The 23,503-nt window shown below is 39.9% G+C and overlaps 2 protein-coding genes across 7 annotated transcripts in view; one reads left to right on the forward strand and one right to left on the reverse strand.

The window, feature by feature from the left end:
* LOC121869317 overlaps positions 1–8,457 on the reverse strand; it is a 35,472-nt gene extending 27,015 nt beyond the window's left edge. For all 3 annotated transcript variants that reach the window (XR_006089530.1, XR_006089529.1, XM_042370580.1), the window contains exon 1: positions 8,173–8,457. The gene's annotated coding sequence lies outside the window, so the exon portion shown is untranslated. The remainder of the gene's footprint in view (positions 1–8,172) is intronic.
* Positions 8,458–13,939: 5,482 nt separating this feature from the next.
* Positions 13,940–22,453, forward strand: LOC121869318. 4 transcript variants are annotated; one of them, XM_042370584.1, is made up of 8 exons: positions 13,940–14,083; positions 14,245–14,372; positions 17,382–17,569; positions 18,365–18,516; positions 19,110–19,183; positions 19,618–19,818; positions 20,100–20,214; positions 21,949–22,453. In XM_042370584.1, the coding sequence occupies exons 3-8, from the start codon at positions 17,422–17,424 to the stop codon at positions 22,114–22,116; spliced, it is 858 nt and encodes a 285-aa protein (XP_042226518.1). In that variant the 5' UTR covers positions 13,940–14,083; positions 14,245–14,372; positions 17,382–17,421; the 3' UTR covers positions 22,117–22,453. The 4 variants fall into 4 exon arrangements, with proteins under 4 accessions (XP_042226518.1, XP_042226515.1, XP_042226517.1 ...); XM_042370581.1 differs by lacking the exon at positions 14,245–14,372 and having other exon boundaries at positions 13,943–14,083; XM_042370583.1 differs by lacking the exon at positions 13,940–14,083 and having other exon boundaries at positions 14,133–14,372.
* Positions 22,454–23,503: the final 1,050 nt, after the last annotated feature.

The raw sequence follows: 23,503 nt of genomic DNA on the forward strand, positions 1-23,503 counted from the left end.
TTCCCCTTTCCTTCCCCTCTGAAACAAAGGCACACTCTTTCCCTCTGCTGTTAGTATTTCCTCTCTCTCTCTCTCTCTCTCTCTCTCTCTCTCCTCACTCAAAAGAGCAAAACACGCCACTGCCCTCCATCTCTTTCCTTCATCCTCCCATATTTTCCTCAGTTATACCTTTTCCTTATCCCCCCCTAGAAACAAAGCCTCTAAGGACACATCTTCCCCTCGGAGCCTAAATTACCTGTTTTTCCCCTCAAGATTTCCGCTTTTGTTCCCCACAACACAATGCCACCCATTACCTCTTCTACTCCACCCCACAGTCAGCCTCCGTCACCTACACCACCACCCACTGTACTCACACACACACACACACAACAACACCTACCACCAAGTGACCACAATGCTGCCAGGTATCTCACTCAAATAGTTCGGTGTTTCTTTACCATAGGCAGTAAAAAGGTCGAAAATCATAGCAATCATTTCCATGTACACCCGCTAAAAAATAATTCGGCATCCGTGTCATATTGTATCACGCCGTAAGGGTGCTGATTAATTTTTTAGTGGGTGTACATGATAATTGTACACACACACACACACACATGTATTCATGCACGATACATACATGTACACCCACTAAAAAATTAATCAGCACCCTTACGGCGTGATACAATATGACACGGATGCCGAATTATTTTTTAATGGGTGTACACAACCCCAGCAACTAAGTGAATCAGTCCAAACCAGGAGAGCTAAAACCTGCCCTGTCACTGTTTCACTCACTGCTTTTCTCGTGGGAAATCAAGCACCTTACGGTAGTGAGCAGAGCTGGCCCCAGAGGACAGGTTCAAATGTATCGCCTTTGCACACCAACTTTGTAGTACAACCATCCAAATAACTAGAGTGTGGTCCTCTGCGATCTCCCCCACGCCCGTGTATACCCAAAGTCTCCTACTACATATATGGGATATTTCCTGGCTCAGCGTCTATCACAAATCATCATTGACTTCCGCAACGCCCCCTGCATGACAAGTCTGGGAGGGCGGGTCGTGTGTCACTCGCCCACATTTCTCTATTTGTAGGACAAGTGTATCGGGTGTCAGGGCTCCATCCATACCTCCCACGCCTCTTTAGGATATGTTTGGCTGTGGGTCGTTAGTCACAGGTCATATATCACGTACAGTTCTCTCTTGTTATTATAGTTTTAAGTGCTTGCAGCTTTTGCACGAGTCGACTGTTGCAACGATAGATATTCCTGGGAGTGTGTGTTGATGTGACAATGTATTACTGCACTTCAACGATTGTGGCTTTAACCTTTTCAGCACGATGACTTTACCCCTTGAATATGATGACTCAATCCCTTGAGTACGATGAACTAACCCCATGAGTGCGGTACTGTCATATTCACTGGGTTGGATCATTGTACCGAATGTGTTAACCAAGTACAGTACTCTAAGCAATCCATGTACTCGGCAACAACTATGAAAACTTAAGGAGAGTAATTCTTGCTGCATAACCAGTGTACAGTGCCTGACGTTTCTGCCACAAATACAGGGGCAGCTGACTAATTATCCTCAGACGGGTGTGTTGGTGCGAGTCATCATTCACACAACTTTAATTCTTTCTTTGTAGACTCACAAGTATCCCAAAAGAGCTTTCTACTCTGTCTCCTCGTTACCTTTACAATTCTTCCTTCTTTTAAATCTTAAACTCCACCTTCCCTTGACTCTTAACTCTATCTCTCAGGCGTAGTTGTGAGCCTTTATTATCACAAGAAAGAAAAATAATTAAATAATAATGAGAAACGACATAACAAAATTCGTTCAATCTTCCATAGTCATTTTAAAGCATATTTTTTGCTCACTTCATCAGATATCAAAGTCCTCACTTCTATTCCGATTAAAAAATGGGAATCACGATTTCTCAGAGTCAATGTTTATTTTATAAATGACACGTCCTTCACCATGACAGTCAAGTGAGAGCAGTAAATAGAAGAGATTAAAAATTCAGGCCATCGATCGATACAGGAACAACTATGGAGTGATTGCCCTCTGCAGAATTAGCGGTGTTAAATAAAGAGTTTGCCTTTCAGCTAACTGGCCTGTGGTCGCTTACACTCCAGAGTTATGACAAGTGATATGAATCTTTGTTACAATATCCCAACAATTCTTTTGTGGAAAAAAGACACTAAACGATAAATAAATATAAAACTGACATAAACTTAGGTAGAAAACTGATAAACTAAATGATATATATAGTTAAGAATGACCACTCCTCTGTTAGACCGGGAAAGTTTTTATTCCTTGCTCTGTAATGTAAAAATTAAATCAACAACGTGTTTAAATACCTTAGATATTGAGGGACATTGAGTACATCTTCATAACGGACATGTGGCCTCATAAAGTACAATACGTATGACTAAATGATGTATGCGCTACCTCATATGTGCGTGTGACCTCATAATGTGCGTGTGACCACCTCATAACGTGTGCGTGACCTCTTATGTGCGTGTGACCTCATAAGTGCGTGTGACCTAGACGACGATGAGCAAGTGTTGTGTGATGAAAGAGGTGATTATTGGTGTTTACCCAATGTGTCACTATTAATTTACCTCTTAATTGATCATTCAGAACAGACTGTGTATAAAACCCAAACTGGAATTAAGCTGAACTGAGGAATGAGTCTTTTGTACCTGTACACTTCTACTGTATAAAATTAATGTTATTTTATACACACTTCACGTAGATAAATGTAAAATAATTCCATAGATGTATAATATCTCTCATTCACTCAGCACATTTCCACAACTTAATTGATGATTTTATAGGTTAAGGAACTTATTTCTAGGTTGTATGCATTGTTATATTGGGTCATTATATACAGGATTAAAATTTCCATTGTTTATTAAAATTCCAGCATCTGACGACTACTTTTTTTGGGGGGGAGGTCCTGAAAATATTACACTCGCTCTTCCTCCCTCCCTTGCTTTCCCTCCCCACTTGCTCTCGCTCACTCGCCCTCTCTCCCTCCCTGTCCTCGATAAACTGTTTAATATTTATTTACTTGTTTGTTGTTATACCATCTTGTTTTTTTTTCTTTCATATATTCTATGATAACGAACATAAATGAGATTACTGGCACGCTCATGGTGATAATAATATTTTTTTTCGGAATATTGTTTTCGTGTGGAAGAATATATACTGGAACAACACAACGAGAACGAACTGTAAAAATAAAATAATTTACGTTGTTCACTTCAGTTGCTTTTGTTTTCCATACACGAACTTTTTTCCTTGCTACATCGATATAATATTTTACTTTTTTTTAATAAACGACCACGACCAAACTTGAGATATATTCTGTGAGTTGTAGAAATGTTGTGAATTTTCATCGCCACCAAAGAATTAGTGATCAAATGTGTCGTTTGAAAGTGAAAGATAAATTGGTGGAACGTGACGAGTGTTAAAAAGTCACCTGGTTGTTGTTTTTTGTGCTAGCGTCGTCAGCCTTATCAGGGGTGGCAGTCATCTCCTCATCCAACCTTCCCGGGTTCGATTCCCACTGCAGATCACTGAGTTGTAGGTAGCCTCCCAAACAGTCAACCTAGCCACGGAAAGGGCACTTAACTTTACAGATGAGAAGGTGAAGGGAGATAGAGTGCAGTGCCGGTCACGCTATTTTCTTGTGTGCCGAATGCTTGTTCAATTTCAGTGTATTCTATTCACAGTGTCCACTCTTTTCAACTGCTCTTCCCTCCCCCTGCATATATGTTTATGTACATATCAATATATACCGTACACACACACACACACACACACACACACACACACAAACACACACACAGAAACATACAACACAGCTGGCCTGGACTGTGCAAAATCTTGGCCATAACAGCTGATGGTGGCCACACTGTCAAGATGGTTGTGTGTGTGTGTCATGTTATACAGTACTCTCTCTCTCTCTCTCTCTCTCTCGGCCCAAGGGATTCACAGCTCGAATTTACCCTTCCTCCTCCTCCTCTTCCAATAAAATTCGTATTTATTTTCGTATCTTAATTACCATTTCATTCTTATCCATTGTATTCTGCCTCTTTACTTTCTTTACTCTTGACCATTTTCCTCCTTTCTTCCCCTCCCTTAATATTTTCCTGTTTTATCTGCCAAACAAAACTGTTCCTCGTCCCCCCCTCTCCCTCCATTCACACTCCTTGATCGTAACTCTCAATATATATTCAATTCCGTCACACTCACCCGTGTACCCCAATCCCTTACCTGTGAGTAACAAGTGTGTTATGCCTCTTATTGTAACTACCCTTTAGAGGGAAAAATACACAGCGGCCATTATTGCTTCCGTGATGAATGGGGCGCTTCCAGTCTAGGTGTGTGTGTGTGTGTGTGTGTGTGTGTGTGAACAATATAAATTCATTGTTTACTCTCCACAGTATTAAGTGTTGTACGGTAAACACCTATGTAAACTATAGAGGCAGCAGGTTCTGTACCCCTCAGCACGAATCACTGGTCATTAAACCGTGTTACTCACCTTGTTCTCATAGCTTTACTGTTGTATATGTACTCTGCACAGTACATGTTTTTCACACATTGTACAAGCGATGTACTCGATAAACACATGTCACACATCATGCATAATGTTTTTATGTTACACGCGATGGTTCAGTGTTTGAGATTCTGGACATGTGTTGCACTCCACCCCGCTGACATTATCATATGACAGTTACAGTGTGCGTGTACAGCAAGGTCAGCTCAGTGTTAGTAAGCTCCGTGATGTAAGCTTGAGTGTCACTTCAAGGACTCACACTTGATGTGATACTAAATTTGGAACCGTGTGTGTTTAGGAAACGTTTAGTGTATTTATATGTATACAAAAGGTGTTCATAGTGTGTATATATGTGTATGAAATGCGTGTGTATACAGAAGACCTTAATACTATGCCTCTGTTACCACAAATAACTTATATCGTGTCATCTGTGAAGGTGACCCAAGCAAATTTCTCTCCTGTTCACAGACACACTATAAAGTCTCTTGAACATCAACAGTCTCCGGAGTCAGTGTGTTGCCAGCTCTGGACCTCCGCAGTGACCATTTAAGACCAAACAAAAACTTCCTACTAGAACAAAATCCAGATGATTAGTCCAGGTGAGGGAAAACCTCAGTCTGGCTCAGTGCTTGTCTGATTGTTGCTCATTTCTCACCTCCAGGGAAATCAGGGTCACTATCAACACCATTCCGCTACTGAACACAGCTGGCCTCTGAGGACAGGTGGCCAGGGGATTCATCTGTTACACGTCCACACGCTGCCAACACTGCCTCTCTTCCTCTGTCTGGAAACAGGTGTGTTGTCATGTACTCGTTAAAATGCCCCTTACTTTCCCCTAAATTATTTAAGGTAGTACTTTGGTGTTGATTGCTTAAAATGCATGTAAAGATACCCAAGTCCCTCTCTATTTCTCTATAGGACCCTCTACATACATAGCACACACACACACACACACATCGTCACAGAAGTAAGGTTGCGTGTCGTTTATCACAAGGAAACGCTTAGCTGATAACCCTTCGCGATAGAGGCAGGGGCTGTGGTCCTCTGTAATTCGACTCCCACAGGCCACAACTCTCCACATCAGGTTTGGGATTTTGTTTCGGCTGCCTTATCTACAACTTTCTGGACGTGCGTATCCTTAGTGGGTCCCTCGCTCGACAGATGCAAGTTGTCCGTCGTGACTCCAGCCTCCGTAACTTGTGTATTGCTCAGATGTTGCAAGTGAGGAGTTTCTTTCACGCGGCCTCGAGTTCTTCACCCGTCCACACATCCAGCACAGATCCAAACGAGACTGTCAGCTTCCACTGTTGTCCCTACATCTTTAACCCTGCACGTCCTCAATCCTCAAGGTGTAACTATTGGTCCTTCCACGGTGCAGAATTGAATAACTCTCATATTAATACATGACATTTAAAGATTTCAAATTGTAATACTAGTAATGTCTGTTTCTTCTCTATATATAACCAAACATTATGTGTCTCCCTCTTTGCGTGAACGTGTTTTATAGTTGTCACCGCCACCACTGTCCTCACCACCACTACCACCATTATCATCACACAATGGACTTGCATCTTCAGCGTGTGTCACCCTCAACGATGCCATCACTCCTGCAAGTCTGTGACCACAACCCTCAATACTACTCTAATGTCCCTCACTCTAGCCACCACCACAAACACCTCCACCACCACACATATACACAAACAACACCAAAACACCTCCACCACCAAATTAACAAACTACATTAGCTTATAAGAATTGCCTCCAAAACATTACAACTTTATGTTAAACTTTTGGGAAACAAGGATGATGAATGTTCGCCACTACACTCGGCCCCCTTCACTCCCACAACTGTACAATTATGTATCCATAAAAATAAGGTGGTCTATCAATACCCCAGGGATCGAACCAGTGACCCTTAGGACAGAGGTTGAACACTATATCCACTCGGCCTCCGTCTCCCTGCTACTAGCTGAGTCACCTCCAAAACTACTGCCAACACCCTAGCTCATCAACACCTCCAAACTGTCTCAGGTCACCTCCAAGACGACCACACTGTCCTGCAAAACTGCCTCTCACCACCACACCTGTGTCCCGCACTGTGGCCACCATTACCACACCTGTGTCCCTCACTGTGGCCACCATCACCACACCTGTGTCCCACACTGTGACCACTATCACCACACCTGTGTCCCTTACTGTGGCCACCACCACCACACCTGTGTCCCGCACTGTGGCCACCATCACCACACCTGTGTCCGCACTGTGGCCACCACCACCACACCTGTGTCCCTCACTGTGGCCACCATCACCACACCTGTGTCCCGCACTGTGGCCACCATCACCACACCTGTGTCCCTCACTGTGGCCACCATCACCACACCTGTGTCCACACTGTGACCACCATCACCACACCTGTGTCCCACTGTGGCCACCACCACCACACCTGTGTCCCTCACTGTGGCCACCATCACCACACCTGTGTCCCCACTGTACCACCACCACACCCTGTCCCTAACTGGCCACCATCACCACACCTGTGTCCCTCACTGTGCCACCATCACCACACCTGTGTCCCCATTGTGGCCACCATCATCACACTTGTGTCTCAGTGTGCCACCATCACCACACCTGTGTCCTACTGTTACCATCACCCCTGTGTCCCTCATTGGCCACCATCATCACACTTGTGTCTCAGTGTGGCCACCATCACACACCTGTGTCCATCACTGTACACCATCACCACACCTGTGTCCCTCACTGTGGTCACCAGCACCACACCTGTGTCCATCACTGTGGCCACCATCACCACACCTGTGTCCCTCGCCGTGGCCACCATCACCACACCCGTGTCCTTCACTGTGGCCACCGTCATCACATTGTTCCTTGTTGTGGCCACCATCATACTGTGTTCCTTAGTTTGGCCACCATCACCACACTGTTCCTTAATGTGGCCAACATCGCCATACTGATTTCCTTACTGTGGCCACCATCACCACTGTGTTCCTTAATGTGACCAACATCGCCATACTGATTTCCTTACTGTGGCCACCATCACCACTGTGTTCCTTAATGTAGCCAACATCGCCATACTGATTTCCTTTCTGTGGCCACCATCACCACTGTGTTCCTTAATGTGGCCAGCATCGCCATTCTAATTTCCTTTCTGTGGCCACCATCATGAATCTCAATAATTTGTGTATCAGTCAGCAAGCTCCTTGTGGCCATCACCACCAACTTACTGGTGCTACCCACACCACTATTAACATACAGCATTTGTTTCTCGCTGTGGCCACAAATTTCACACTGTTTCTTAATATGGCCACCATAGCGATCACCACACTTTTGTTCCTCGCTGGCCACCATCACCACATCTGTATTCATGATTTGTTATGGTGAGCTAGGACACATACTGTACACCCCTACCTCACCATCACACCAAAAGTGACCTCGTTGTCGCGGTCGCTTTAATGGACCAAACCAGCCTAAGCGCCCACAATTTATTTATTAAGAGCGAATGAATGTTGGGAGAAATTTTAATGTAAAGCAATATTTTCACTGTCTCAGAATAATTACCATATGGGGATAAATAATTAACAAATTTATAATCGTTAATAATATTGTACCAACCTTGGCAGAAGCTGACGTTTTCCACAAAAAGTTTCGACTGTCACTCGTTGCTATGTACACTTCATCGTATTACAAAACATTATATTTTAAGTTTTATCACCACTTCACACACTGAAAATTTACACAGTAATATGTAAGATATATAAATCCGACAAGAAATACTTCACGACACTACACACTAAGTCAGAGTATTATCAAAGAATAATTAAAACTTGTAACTCGCAACGCAAAGTCCAGCGTCGAGGAGGTTGAGGACCACGCACACACGACCTTCCTCCACCACGACTGAGCGACGACTGACATCAGAGTGGTCTGCAGCTCCCGCTCTCCCACACTCCCACACTTCCTCCCTCCTTCTGCTCCCCTCCCTCATCCACCATGTTCCCCACCACGCCCCAGCCATACACTGCAGGATATACTCCATACACCACCCTGAATAGTCATCGCCGAAGCACAATATTACCATAATCAAAAGCTGTTTCGACAGAGAGTGACTGGGCCATATACGAGTACGTACTTACGAAACAACACATAACCAGAGAGATGTATCTCACTTGAATTTCAATTGTTGATGATGAGTGTAAGTACTAAACCGGGTACGTTCTTAAGTACCCCATATGTTGAAGGGTATTGTACAAGGGCAGTAGTAATACATTATAGCATCAACACCCTTCTAACCATACTCTGTTGTCCATACATCACCATAACCATTCACTGGATATACACCAACACGTACAGTAGAGTACACCAAAGACAACATACTCGACAGAAGTACAGTGTACGGTAATTATAATGTGTCGACCTCCTGTCTCCGCCACACCTTTTACGATATACAACACACCTTGTTCTCACCTCCAGAGATCCCTGTCCCTGACGACCTACCATCTACATACTGTACTGTAGGGCTCCGATCATGTCCTACCAACACTGCAGTAATCTGATACTGATATTGAAACAGTTTATTTAGTCAAATAAATATAGATACAGGGTAGATAATAATAATATTGACATGGCTGAGTCATGTGATTCTATTTGCGTGTTTGTTTGAAGTCACATGGGACTGTCTCATTACTTTTGAGGGCGCCTCCTCTAGCACCTCTCACTTAACTGTGAAAGAAAAGGTTAAACCACTTCCAACCTTAGTGAAGGACATCCCAGCAGTACTGCAGTGAAATGGGACTTTCGCAGACTTGGGGAAAAAAGCTCTAAGGTAGTGTTCATACATTAGATGCAGTTTCCCTGTGAAAATGTTCTATGGCATCAGAGTACAAAACACAGATCGAGCCTGGAAATATCTGGTAAAGTGAAAAGTGACAGTGGTAGGAGGCCTCTGGCGGGAGTAGAGTTGTCAGGGATACAATGCAACACGTGAATCCTTTTATAATTGATGGTCTACGGTAATGAGCAGACGAGAGCCACGGGGTTAAGATATTTAAACTAACATTACCACCACACTCCAGCATAACCACACACACTCTCGACCACACACACCACCACAACCACACACACCACTACAACCACACACACCACCACAACCACACACCACCACAAGCCTGGAAATATCTGGTAAAGTGAAAAGTGACAGTGGTAGGAGGCCTCTGGCGGGAGTAGAGTTGTCAGGGATACAATGCAACACGTGAATCCTTTTATAATTGATGGTCTACGGTAATGAGCAGACGAGAGCCACGGGGTTAAGATATTTAAACTAACATTACCACCACACTCCAGCATAACCACACACACTCTCGACCACACACACCACCACAACCACACACACCACTACAACCACACACACCACCACAACCACACACCACCACAACCACACACACCACCACAACCACACACCACCACAACCACACACCACCACACAACCACACACCACCACAACCACACACACACCACCACAACCACATACCACCACAACCACACACACCACTACAACCACACACCACCAACCACACACACCACCACAACCACACACCACCACAACCATCCACACCACCACAACCACACAACCACCACAACCACACACACCACAATCACACACACCACCACAACCACAATCACAACCACACACACCACCACAACCACACACCACCACAACCACACACCACCACAACCACACACCACCACAACCACACACCACCACAACCACACACCACCACAACCACACACCACCACAGCCAAACACCACCACCACACACACCACCACACAACCACACACACCACCACAACCACACACCACCACAACCACACACCACCACAACCACACACACCACTACAACCACACACACCACCACAACCACACCACCACAACCACACACCACCACAATCACACACACCACTACAACCACACACACCACCACAACCACACACACCACAACCACACACCACCACAAACCACACACACCACCACAACCACACACACCACCACAACCACACACCACCACAATCACACACACCACTACAACCACACACACACCACCACAACCACACACACAACCACACACACCACCACAACCACACACCACCACAACCACACACACCACCACAACCACACACCACCACAACCACACACACCACCACAACCACACACACGACCACAACCACACACACCACCACAACCACACACCACCACAACCACACACAGCCACCCACCACAACCACACACACCACCACAACCACACACACCACCACAACCACACACACCACCACAACCACACACACCACCACAACCACACACCACCACAACCACACACACCACCACAACCACACACCACCACAACCACACACCACCACAACCACACACACCACCACAACCACACACACCACCACACAACCACACACACCACCACACAACCACACACACCACCACAACCACACACACACCACCACAACCACACACACCACCACAAACCCACACACACCACCACAACCACACACACACCACCACACAACTACACACACCACCACAACCATACACCACACCACCACACATCACCACAACCACACACACCACCACAACTACACACACCTTCACCACCACACACCACCCACACGTCACCATCACCACAAGTTACCACTACCACACATCACCACACACCACCACACACCCTCACCAACACACATCACCACCACCACACGCCATCACACACCATCACCACCATACACTCCGTTAGACCACCACCCATTCCCACAGTTTACATATGACTGGCCACGCCACAATTCCACGTCTGTATCTCATTTGCATATCAGGATTGGCCGGCGCCATTACCCGCACCAAACCTCCACTACTGTGAATTCTGACGTTCTCTCCCATCCTGAATTTTGTGAAGTATGTAAATCCACATTATTCTGATGATACACCAATTTCAATTCTACTTTTATTAAAGGATAGATTTAATTAGGGTTTTTTTTTATATATCGTGTATTCCCCGTTGTTTCTGATGTCACTACGGCATTCATATTGTTTATTTTCCACGACTCGATAATGAGAATATTAATACGGTGATCACATCTTTCCTCTCTGCCTCAGTATTAGTGGATTATGTGTGAGGTTGATGAATATTATAGTATTTAAGTGAGAGGTTAATGAATATTGGTAATGTTTACACAAGTTTATGGATAATTAAGGTTTTAAGTGATGTATTACGTCAGTCGGGTATTTTCACAATTCGACCTTCCAGAAGACCCTAATGTAATTCATCTTTAGGTATACTGTACTAGTTTAGGTCGAGAGTAATTGTACTGTAATTGAACTTTTGAAAGATAAAGGTAATTAAAACTTGGAAAAAGTATTTGTAGTTGATCCTAAGAGATGTCAATTGCCGCATTTTAACTCAGCAACACCCAACACCGTCTACAGTTCTTGACACCCTGCCTGACCCACTGCCTCTTGACCGCCTCATCAGATGTCAAGATGAAATGAATTATGGGATTCTTAGCTGTGTGAGGCCGTAGAATACTGAATATTTCACACAGTTTTGGAAGACTCTGGGTCAAGGAATACAGTTCTTGCCCTGGGTCGTAATCTGACAATAATCACTTTGTCAAGCTGCTGTGCTCACCCAAAAACTATATCTGCCAGGGATATGATTGGCCGTGCTAAACATCCCTGTCTTAAATAGAACACATTAATATAACTTACGAAGTGTATAGAAAGATATTTACTCGAGAATACAAATACAGTGTATTATAACCTATGTATGAGAGACTAACCCTTGTTGACATATGTTACGTGCATAAAATAGATACACTTCATAAAATGTAATACGCTGAAGGCGTTATATCATACATAGCAATAAAATATATATTAATTATGTATGCTGATTTGATTCAACAATTTTATCAAACCTACATTTTAATTGTGTTCACTTGAATGCATGGTTGCCCAGCGTAGCATCCAGATCAAATAATGAGTTTTTAACCGCGGTGTAACGATGTAATTCCGATGAATACGGCTCAAATATTTATTTGAATTACTGGATGAACAAAATTTCGTATCCTATAATTATAATTAAATGGATCTAAGCTGTGCATTTTGCATTAGGGAAATATTATATATATATATATATATATATATATATATATATATATATATATATATATATATATATATATATATATATATATATATATATATATATATATATATATATATATATATATATATATATTGATTGATTGATGGCGATGTTCTTTTGTTTCCTCCTTAGTGATTCTTTCTTCATTTGGTTGGACTATAAGTAAGAAGAATTTGTTTTCTTTAGGGGTAAAAATATTAATGTGAATTGGATTGTTCAAGTATTATTATATATTTTTTTTTTTCATAGACATTTTTTAATGATCCTTTAGGCGTTCATCCCTGAGTTTCCAATGATCAACTGGCGTTCATTATCTTTAGTTTTTAGCATTCATAAGCGTACACTGTTTTTTTTAAATTTACTTTACATTGATATCAATACTAATGATTTTTATCTATATTTGAAACAGGGGTAAACTTTTTGGCCTCACCCTGTATATAGTAACATACCTTTATTCGTTTATTTCAGATCAACTAAAATAGGTACCCAAATATTTCTTCGCCTTCTGACAACAGTACACCCAGAAGCTTCTTGTTACTCCAAATGACGTAACTTGTTCTACAAACTCGGTTCTAAATCCGGATTGGAATTGCACGTTGAGTCCTTACACGAGAACGAGAGGGGATTCCCCCAGATACCCTATCCAACTCGTCGAACGCTGAGTCTCTCTTAGGACGGCGAGAACCTGAAGGTGGATTAGAATGTAAATCAGAGGCTTGAAACACATACAGTACGGGAGAAGAAACTGTGAGCATCACACACAAACACCGCTTCTACTGCCCCGTCTCACGAATATATTTCCAGAAATATATATATATATATATATATATATATATATATATATATATATATATATATATATATATATATATATATATATATATATATATATATATATATATATATGAAAGACAGTCAAAGAGTTTCTATTTCACATACGACATATAAAAAGCCTATAACAACTGTAATACAATATATACTTGTATGAGATCTAACTGCGTTCTATTGTAGTTTTCCCAGTATTGTACTGTACCCTGCTCCCTCTTAAATAAATGAAATATATCTAATATGAAAGCTCCAAAACTGCTTTGATTAACAGAATTAATTGGAAACTATGTTAGAATTTCTTTAAAAATAGGTTAATAATATGGTTGTCCCCCCCCCCCCCGCAATTACACGCCAATTCGCCCTCCAGGTCTTAGGCGGTCCATGTATACTGTATATTGCTTTGTATATATGCACGCTGAACTGAATACCTGTATTGTCTATATTCATAATGAACTGTATATTGTAATATACATGCTGAACTGTGAATACCACTGTACTGGGTAAAGATTCCATAGTAACCACTAGTATTGTCTATATGCATGTTACCTCAACTGTAAATTTATATAACTATTTTACTGAATAAATATAAATATATCTACAGTATAACAACACTTAACATTTCCTTTAGTTGTGTTAGGATTTTACCAGTACAGTCCTACAGGAACGGTTAGTGTGAGGTAAACAGTAAACAGTTCAAACGTGTACTGCAGGAAGAACTTAAAGTGAGGAGCTTAAACTACTGATCACACCACAGGGAAACAACTTGGTGTAAACTACCCATAAAACAAGGTGTGTTGATAATGGTGCCTTAAGCTTGTAGTACTTCAAAGGGTTATGATTTTAGTGCAGGATTCTGGTTGATTTTTAGCTTTTTTACTTTTACTTTTGTCGGTATTATTTTAGTTTCGGTCATCTGGTGAATCTTAGAAATTTAACCCCCACTAGAAAGAGGGGTCTAGGATGGTTAAGCCACCCCGGGTAGGTTAAATATTGCCCCTAGGTTCAGTGACTAGGTTAGGTTACATTAGGTTAGGTTGGATTGAGTGTAGTGAATTCTGGAATTCTGTGGTTACTGTAAACTGCAATATTACCCATGATTGTATCCCGCCATTCAGTGGAATTCACGCTGTTAAAGGATACACCTTTGCATGCTCAAGCTTTTGAAATTTAATTTGTTAGTCATAACATGTCTTACGTGTATCATGGTGTTCCCAGTCAGAATGACAAACCATTCAACGTGTTTTTTTTTTTAAATAACACCGCTGCAATTGACATTTTCAAAGTTAGGTCAGGTTAGGGAGGTGTTTTGTGTGCTTTTATCCCACAATTTAACCTCTACTTCAGAGTTGTGTCCATATCACAGGACTCCAAATTGTAGGTAGGGGTAGGGAGGGGGCATCACTTTCCATAACTACTCATTTCTGACCGTAATGTATGAGAACGCTGCTACCACCAGAAAAAGGTAACTTTTTTTTCACTATGTTCTTGTTATTATAGTAAGTAATTTAAGATAGACTACAATTATTAGAACTATCGTTATCGACTTTTAAATCTTTGACAATCCTTCAATCATGAATCACTTGATAGTGGGCAGGGCATGAAGGTAGAGGGAAATTATGGGGTAAAAACACAGCAAACGCTAATATGAATGCAGATAGATGTCAAAACCTGACCTAACATTCTTCTGGACCCCCCGACCTAACCCAAAATAAAATAAAGCTTATTTGCGGAAGACACAGTAACCGTGGACCGATACCGAACCACTGTAATGTCGGACGGCCATTAGACCCATGGCTCCATATGTAGGTGACGGTGATTGTTTTTTTTTTTTCGTATATAAGTCGTAGAGGCATATATCTTTTTTTTTCTTTTCTTTTTTGTGTGTGTGTGTTTTTACCCCATAATTTCCTTCTTTCATGCCCTACCCACTAAGGAAAAAAATACAAAGGGAAAATATAAAGTTGTCGTTCATTCTAAAATACAGTACAGTACTTACAATCATGTAAGACCAACCCCCCCAAGCAGCAGGCAAGCTGATGAAATGAATGGTAATTAATACTGTAGTTTGGAACACTTGCTCTTGAGAAGGAGCAATTTTAGGACATTCTCAAAAACAAATTCTATATTACCCCAGGAATATTAGAAGGAAAAACAGTGGAGGTAATGCAGCTGTCTTGTGTTTCTTTTTCAAATCTTTTCTTCATGAACACAAATCTCTGTCAATATACTAGCTTCCTGCGACTCCATTAATAACTATTGCGTGACTACTAAAAGAAACATTTCATAGACATTAATGCTTCCATCCACACACAAACATTAAAAAATTTAAATTTTAGAATGTTTTTGTATAAATTATAAATTCTTTTGTCAATAATATACTACCAAATAACAAGGATTTGTAATTTTTGTACAGTTTTATTTTAGCAATTTGACCCTGAACAGCATTTCATACTCATGAACACTTCCCAGTGACGAATGATTTATCGTATATAAGATAAAACACCCCAACCTAAGCTAACCTGACTTAATTTCCCTACCTAGGTATCCTAGGATGGAGAGCATTATTTTAGTTTAGGTAGGTTAGGGTCAGTGCTGGAATTAGGGGTGTTCAGAGTTTGCGGCTGAATAGAGTACAGTATTGTACCCACATTTTCGGGGCAGCCAACCTTAGATATGAAAAGATAATATAAAAAGCTAATTACTTAAGGTTTATATTTATTTTTTCACTGGCTAGATAGTTTTTCCATTGTTGTATGTAGTTGTCAACCTTGTGGGAACTTGTGGGAGTGTGGGGCTGGCCCCTACACATCTGAACTGCACAGGGCCCCAGCAGGCCTAAATTCATCACTGGTTAGGTTGTTAGTTTATTGTCACTGGGAAGCAGATGTAAACAGTTGAACCATAACCATGAAGTCTTCGTGTCCACAGGCTGTATTTATTCTTAACTGCTTGTCCTACTTGATTATTCATCTGTCCATTTTGTTCCAAGCCTCCTTGACTTAAAGTCTTATACATTACCAGCTGTATTCATTCATTATTACAATCCACTGTGCTGTACCAACTGTACCTTTTGTTGCCAATAATACATCCATCATACTTTATAGCAGCCAACCTCCCTTCAGTATAACATATACAGTTGTTCCTCCTTTATTGCAGGCAATATTTAAACTTACAACACAGTACAGCCACTCCTCGACTTACGACCTACTCGACTTACTACCACCTGGACATACGACCGCCCCAGTCATACACATTTTTTTTAAATTGCGTATTTTCGAGTCCCAACGTTGGTGATTGCACTGTGTACTGACAAATTTTTCGTTTGTAATTCCATTTAAAATGGCTGGCATGCTTAAAAGTGAGAGTTTTGTGGTGCTGAGAAGAATAAGAGACACCCATTTTAGATTTTCTATGTATTATTTTCTCATTTTCGACTTACGACCAATTCGACTTACGACCTGGATTTGGGTCCCTAACCCCGTTGTAAGTCGAGGAGTGGCTGTACAGTACAGTTCTACATATCATACCAAGCACTAGATCTGTTTCATGTATAGAAATATGTCTAGCATCATCCAAGTGTCTTGTGAATTTGTCTGTCTGTAGATGTAATTCCTGAAATTACAAAAAATCCTCATTTTAAAATTTAATATAGGTAAAACTTATGACAGTTGCACTTGTAGAAAAGAACTTTATTTTGATTACATTTGAATAAATACTTTGTCACATTTGCATATAAAAACAAAGTCCTGGTAAAAAAATATTGCAGTCACTACAGGGTATTTGTTTACTTCCTTTCAGTTGGCCAGTACTGTACTTGCTGTTGTGTTGGAAGACAATCATGAATGATGATGCAGAAATGCCACAGGAGATGGAGGAAGCAATGGACCGCATTGTTGCTATGGAGAAAATGGAGCTTTCATCCCTTCTGGATCATCTAATGATGCTGAAGAATCAAGAAAGTATCTTAAGAAAAATAGAGATATATGGTAAATTTTCCAAGTTTATTTTAGACCTTATCTGAATCACTGGTTAAAAAATATTCTGAAAAGTAAATCTTCATAAACAGAGGAACAGTACTGTATAGCTGCCTGTACAAACACAGTACTGTACAGCTGCCTGTACAAACACAGTACTGTACAGCTGCCTGTACAAACACAGTACTGTACAGCTGCCTGTACAAACACAGTACTGTACAGTAATTTAAGAATTATTGTATCATCTTACCTATCATTTGTTGCAAAGAACATGATGGTCAAACTCTGGGAGTTGCCATAGAGGGCCTAAGGATCCCCAGGTTTGAACCTGAGTAAAAAAAAACTTTACCCTTGATGGTCATGCTCTAAGAGTGTTCATCTGGGACCTTATGATCCCCAGTTCAGGTCATCAGAATAAAAACAAAATCTTTACACATAGACGAGAAACCCTTGATTATTTTGGGGAGTAGCAAACCTGCCTGCTTGAAAGTCTTACATTTAATACTCAGTTCTTACTTGGCAAAAGTGGGTTGGCAGTATGAAGGACTTCCAGCTGTAAAACTTGTTTCAAATTTACTAGATGGCCTTTGGGATACCATGACATTAGTAATTACGGCAAACCCATGCCAGCACCTTGATCATGATGAGGGTTATGCTAAGCAGGTAACTTAATGAGTGCAGCAGATACATTTACCATAACAAAGATATCGCATTTATGATATTTTTTGTTGCTCATCATATAAATTATTGTACTGTTGAGGGCTGCTTGTTCTCAATTAAGTAGTCTAAAATGTGTCATATTTCCAGAAAGCAAAGAGCTACATACCGCAGAAACCGACCAAGACGAAGGGAGATTCAACAAGAACCAACTTGTTGATGAGATTGATGAACTGCATCATGCACTGGTCACTCACAAGCTAGTCCGTGATGCAATGCAGAATACAGTATTTAATGTTCAGGTATTGCTGGAATTATTGTTATTGGTTAGCAAGTCTTACGGATCATTGACTTTATGTTCTACAGGTAAAACAACAAGTATAATCTCTAAAGCTTGATGCTTCTCTTTAATGTTTTCATCATAATCATCATAATTCTCTTCAATCTTCTTTGACTGCCAATCTGAAGTTTCTGAAGTTAAAACAATATCTAGGCCTCTTTTTCATTCATTTTATATTGTCTGATACCACCATAGTCAGCTATATCCTTAAAGTAGAATGGAAAAATAAAGGGTGGTTACGGCTTACTTTTTATGTTATTCGTAACTCTCTTTGATTTATATGAGGGTAGATTAAGAGATAACTATCCTTGCTCTAAATTTTAATTGAAGTAATATTTTGCCCAATGGCCCAAGTTAGAACACTTAAGAATGCCTATTTGTGAGTCCCAAAGCACATGTCTTATGTAATCCACACGTCAAATCTCAATGGGCTCCTATCCTAAAATCTGAAATGCAGATACTGTAGTAAATAGTAATACGTACTTTACTTCACATTTGCTTAAAACTGTAGAGACTAATTGTCATTTGGTGTTTAAAGTTAAGCTTTTGTTACAGAAACAGGAGGTAGTGAGCAACAGCCTAAGAAAGGTAGAGACTGAGGACACTGTGGATCACTTCCCAGAGAAGGGGTTAGTTGTTGGTGATTTAGTTAAATTTTTCATGGTAAATATTATAGTGAGGGTTGTGCTATAGAGGATAGATCACCAGTGCCTTTTTTCTTTCAGATCATGAAGGAGTTGATTATGGTTTGTGATCTCGACTTAGTTACCGTAATTTATATCCCAGTTAAGCAAGGTTCTCTTGGAAACACTGTATTTCTTGAGTCACAAAAATGTCAGGAAATTTTATAATTGGTCAGAAAATTGCCGGGTAAATGATTTATACTCAAAATCAGGGAATTTTGCTACTCGCATTTTTGGTGATATAAAGTTCTCCATATTGTATTGCTCTGGCAGTCTTCTGTCTGAGTACTGTGAGTAGGGTAATTATATCATTAGAAAATTTAATGTTGTACAGTTCTGTATTCATTGACGTCCACCTTATTTTACTGTGTTGTTTCCAGGGCTCTGCTGTTCCACTACAGTAACAACCTAGATACCTGTAAGATATTGAAGGATGTTGTACAGGAGAAGGAAGAGCTTGACAAAGAGATCTTGGAACTCCGTTTAAAGTATAATCAATGTTTAGACGATATCAAGAACAAATGGAAGGCATGCGACAGTAATATGGTTCCAGTGTCAGATGAGAGTGAGGAAGTTGCAAAGTAAGTAGCTCATATATCTATATTTTCTATGAGTTTAAGTATATTGTTTATGTTACTTATAACTTCCAAGAGTTCATATTAATTTAAAAAAAACTCAGTTGATATTTTATTTTTTCTCAAAGTAAATTTATCGTTGATGAATTAAGTAAACTTTTATTATGTTGACTTGAAGAAAACTAATTAAATGAGATACTTTCTGATAATTGTATTTCATATATGAAAGTCTTCCAGTTGAAAATATTTTCTCATCAGTAACAACTAAGTTAACATAATTTTCACAGATTTCGAACGACAGTCAAAGAACGAGAAGATAAGTTGAGGATAATAGTTTCCATACTTCAAGGCATAATCAGTACAAGTGGATTGAATTGGGGCGCTGAAGATTATTATGTGAAGGTAAAAATCTATCATATATACAGTGTATGCCATTGGCCTTCCCCTTTTCTTCAAGTAGGTTAATTCAATAGAAACTGCTTAGTTCATGTTAATCTAAAGACGGTTCCATAGACTGTACCCAGATGATGTGCCTTCCCCATGCACATGTTCCTCTCATTGTGTGTAATACAGTAGTCTTACCTGTGGTCTTCTGTCATACACACATCATACCTCTTACCCATCATATGTACTGTACATGCTTAACATCTTAGTCATTGTCTTTATATCCACATAACCTCAAATCCATTTTATCCCTGTTAGTTAGTTTACAGTGGACCCTCCATTAACGAGCGGTTCAATTTACGAGATTTCAGTTAACGACATACCTCCCGTAAGGACTTTCAGTTCTATTAACGACAGCCTTACGAGAAACACGTTTTGGGTCATGCATCAGCTGATCGATTCGTCCGCCAATAATCGGTTTTATGTTTACCATTTGTTTCCAGTGGAGTAAACATCAAGAAAGTTGTGCCCTTGAATATTTTTGCATTTTTACATTAAAATTATTGGTCATTCTAAAATTTAGTTAACATATTGATAATATACAGTGTAGTGTTGGTTTAAATAAAATAAAAAATCTGGAATTAGTTAAATAAATTTTTGTGAACTTAAACTTTTATTGGTGAAATTATCAAGCATGGGTCCGAAGAATCTCGGAAGGCGATTTCAATTCAAGTGAAACAAGAAATTAATAAGAAATACGAAGAAGGCATTAGAACCAATGAACTCTGTAAAGAATATGGCATGTCGTCATCGACTGTGTCTACAATCATCTGTTTGCGCTACTGCAATGTAAACAAGGCCACCGGGAATTCTACATACACACCTCAAATTATGTGTTAAAATATTTTGTTTTTTATTTATTATTGTACAGTATACTGTACAGTACTTTATTTTGTTTATAGTTAATGTTTTTTTAATTCTATTACCGGTATACAGTACTTTGTATGTACTTTTTAATTCATTTTAAGGGAATTCTGTGAGTTGGAACCAAGTACCCAATATCCCATTGAAATAATAGATTCAGGTAACGAGAGACTGTGGAACCAATTGTGCTCGTTAATGGAGGGACCACTGTATTTATTCCATTTTCAACCCACTTTAAAACTTATCAGTAACTTCTTAGAACATTTCACATCTACTTGATCTTTGAACTCTATCCTGTACAGGTATATAATAATTTGTGTTAAAACACTTTTAACTCTGACAAGCTCATTGTACTGCTCTTGTCATTGCAGTTGAATTGAATTTGTAGGTACTGATTGAGCTGAACATGTTAACAACATCAGGGGAAGTTATTCAGGACATCAGGCAGTTTCCACATTGATAAATTTGAAATCACCTGGAAATTTTTCAAATCTTTTACAGCTTTACCCAGGGAGTTGCTCTTTTTGATTTTATTCCTTAATTTAAAGTAGGAGAATACAATGGTTTTGTGTATGGATGTCTTTGTCATATCCCATATCACTCTTTTACTACTCATAAGTTTGGTAATTGTAATTCAAATTTGACCATTTTCTTTTTTTATTGAAGGAATTAATAGTTTTGTTGAAATGAGATTTATTTACTGTGCATTCAAATTTTAGCCATTGTTTTTTCCAGTTGCCATGATTATAGCCATTTGCATATGCAAAATACTGATGAACTCTGCTCTCTCATGCATTGTTTCACAAGGTTTTCTTCTGTTTTATGCAGGTGTTACTTCTATGCGATCTTGCAGTCACACATGGGGACAAAGCTGAGCAGGACTCAGTGATAAAGGATCTTGAAAGACTTCGTAACCTGAAAATCAGAGAAGGAAAAAGAAAGGGTAGAGATATTAAGTCATACTTCACCAGCAGCCCCAGACCAAAAAAAAAATAACTTCTCTAAGGTAATCCAGGTACTTTTGTAGTAATTTTGAAAGGCACCATTTTTTGTCTGAAGAAGCTGCAATATTTAATCATTCATAATTTATCAGTTTAGGTACTTGTAGATCATATATGCTATCTTCCATAATTACTGCAAGGATTGGACATCATTCTGACACTATTCCCCATAGCAGATGAACAGTGAAGGTATCTTTATCACACACTTATCATCATACAGTTCAAGAGTCCAGCTGATCGAGAAGTAATATGTACAGTGTATCGTAATTTGTATTAACTAAATCTGTAGTATGCTATTCATTAAGTTTTATTAAAAAATACATGTAATAATACTTGGTACAGTATAACTATATTGAAATCCATTTAAACTGGGGCCCTCCCCCAAGTTTGCGGATTTTTAATTCGCGGTCCTCTTTTATTCGCGGATGACATCCTGGATGTACCCAAGAATGTCTCTGGGTAGTTTTAAAGTTGCCGGCATTTTTGCGGCTGGGACTGGGAGCTATTCGTTCTAGAGACAGTAATTTCCTTTACCTGTATTGTAAATGAGTGTGTGTGGACATACACAAAACACATACAAATAAATAATAATTGGAAGATCCTCTCACAAATAATCAAACAAATTTATTGAAAATGTGAGAGTCTACCCTCAAGTCCATGCTTTATTAATATGTATATAAAACTTGTACAGTTGCGGAAATGTGTTCCTTCGCCGTGGTAACCCGTGTCTCTAAATATCATCCCTATCCACTTGTCATGTCCATCATTACATGACCAATATCTATTCATTCATAAATACTGATACTGTACTACCATTGCGACAGTACCGTTTGGAGACACAGGTTACCAAAGGGGGCGTAAGAACACATTTCCACAACTGTACAGTCATTTGTTTTATATTATGCAGTATGAAGTGATCCAGCTATGCACCTACAGGAACTCTGTCCAATCCAGACTTGACAAAGTACAGCAAATGCAATTCCACATGATACAGGAGACAATGAAATGGTTATTTGTCATGCATGTTAGGACCAAGTAACATAATTTGGCATCGGATTTAGTTACATTTTCATCAAGATCTGGTTTTCAGTCAAAAGTGTTGTGTAAATTTATTTTATTATTTGCTTCAAGTTATAATTTACTAAGTATCTTCATAATAGGATAATACAATGCCCCTGTTCCATCAATCTCTTCATATGTTAGTTTATATGCTTTTTACTTTTATAAAATATGCCCTAAATTTGGGAAAATGCATTTTTTTCTCCCTTGAATGTACAGCTGCTTTCAAATGAAATACTGTGGAATAACTTAATGGAACAAGACAGTAAAAAAGAGCTCTAACACAAAGAACATTCCACAATGAGTAACATTCTCCATCAACA

The sequence above is a fragment of the Homarus americanus genome, unplaced genomic scaffold (assembly GCF_018991925.1).
Source record: "Homarus americanus isolate GMGI-L3 unplaced genomic scaffold, GMGI_Hamer_2.0 scaffold36734, whole genome shotgun sequence".
In the NCBI taxonomy this organism is placed as follows: Eukaryota; Metazoa; Arthropoda; class Malacostraca; order Decapoda; family Nephropidae; genus Homarus; species Homarus americanus.

Bases quoted from the DNA above. Each gene is read 5' to 3' on its own strand.
- LOC121869318 (XM_042370581.1), top strand. From the start codon at position 13,965: ATGTATACTGTATATTGCTTTGTATATATGCACGCTGAACTGAATACC. The intron at 17,570-18,364 runs GTAAATTTTCCA...TCATATTTCCAG, and splicing joins AAGAAAAATAGAGATATATG to AAAGCAAAGAGCTACATACC. The intron at 18,517-19,109 runs GTATTGCTGGAA...CTTTTGTTACAG, and splicing joins ATACAGTATTTAATGTTCAG to AAACAGGAGGTAGTGAGCAA.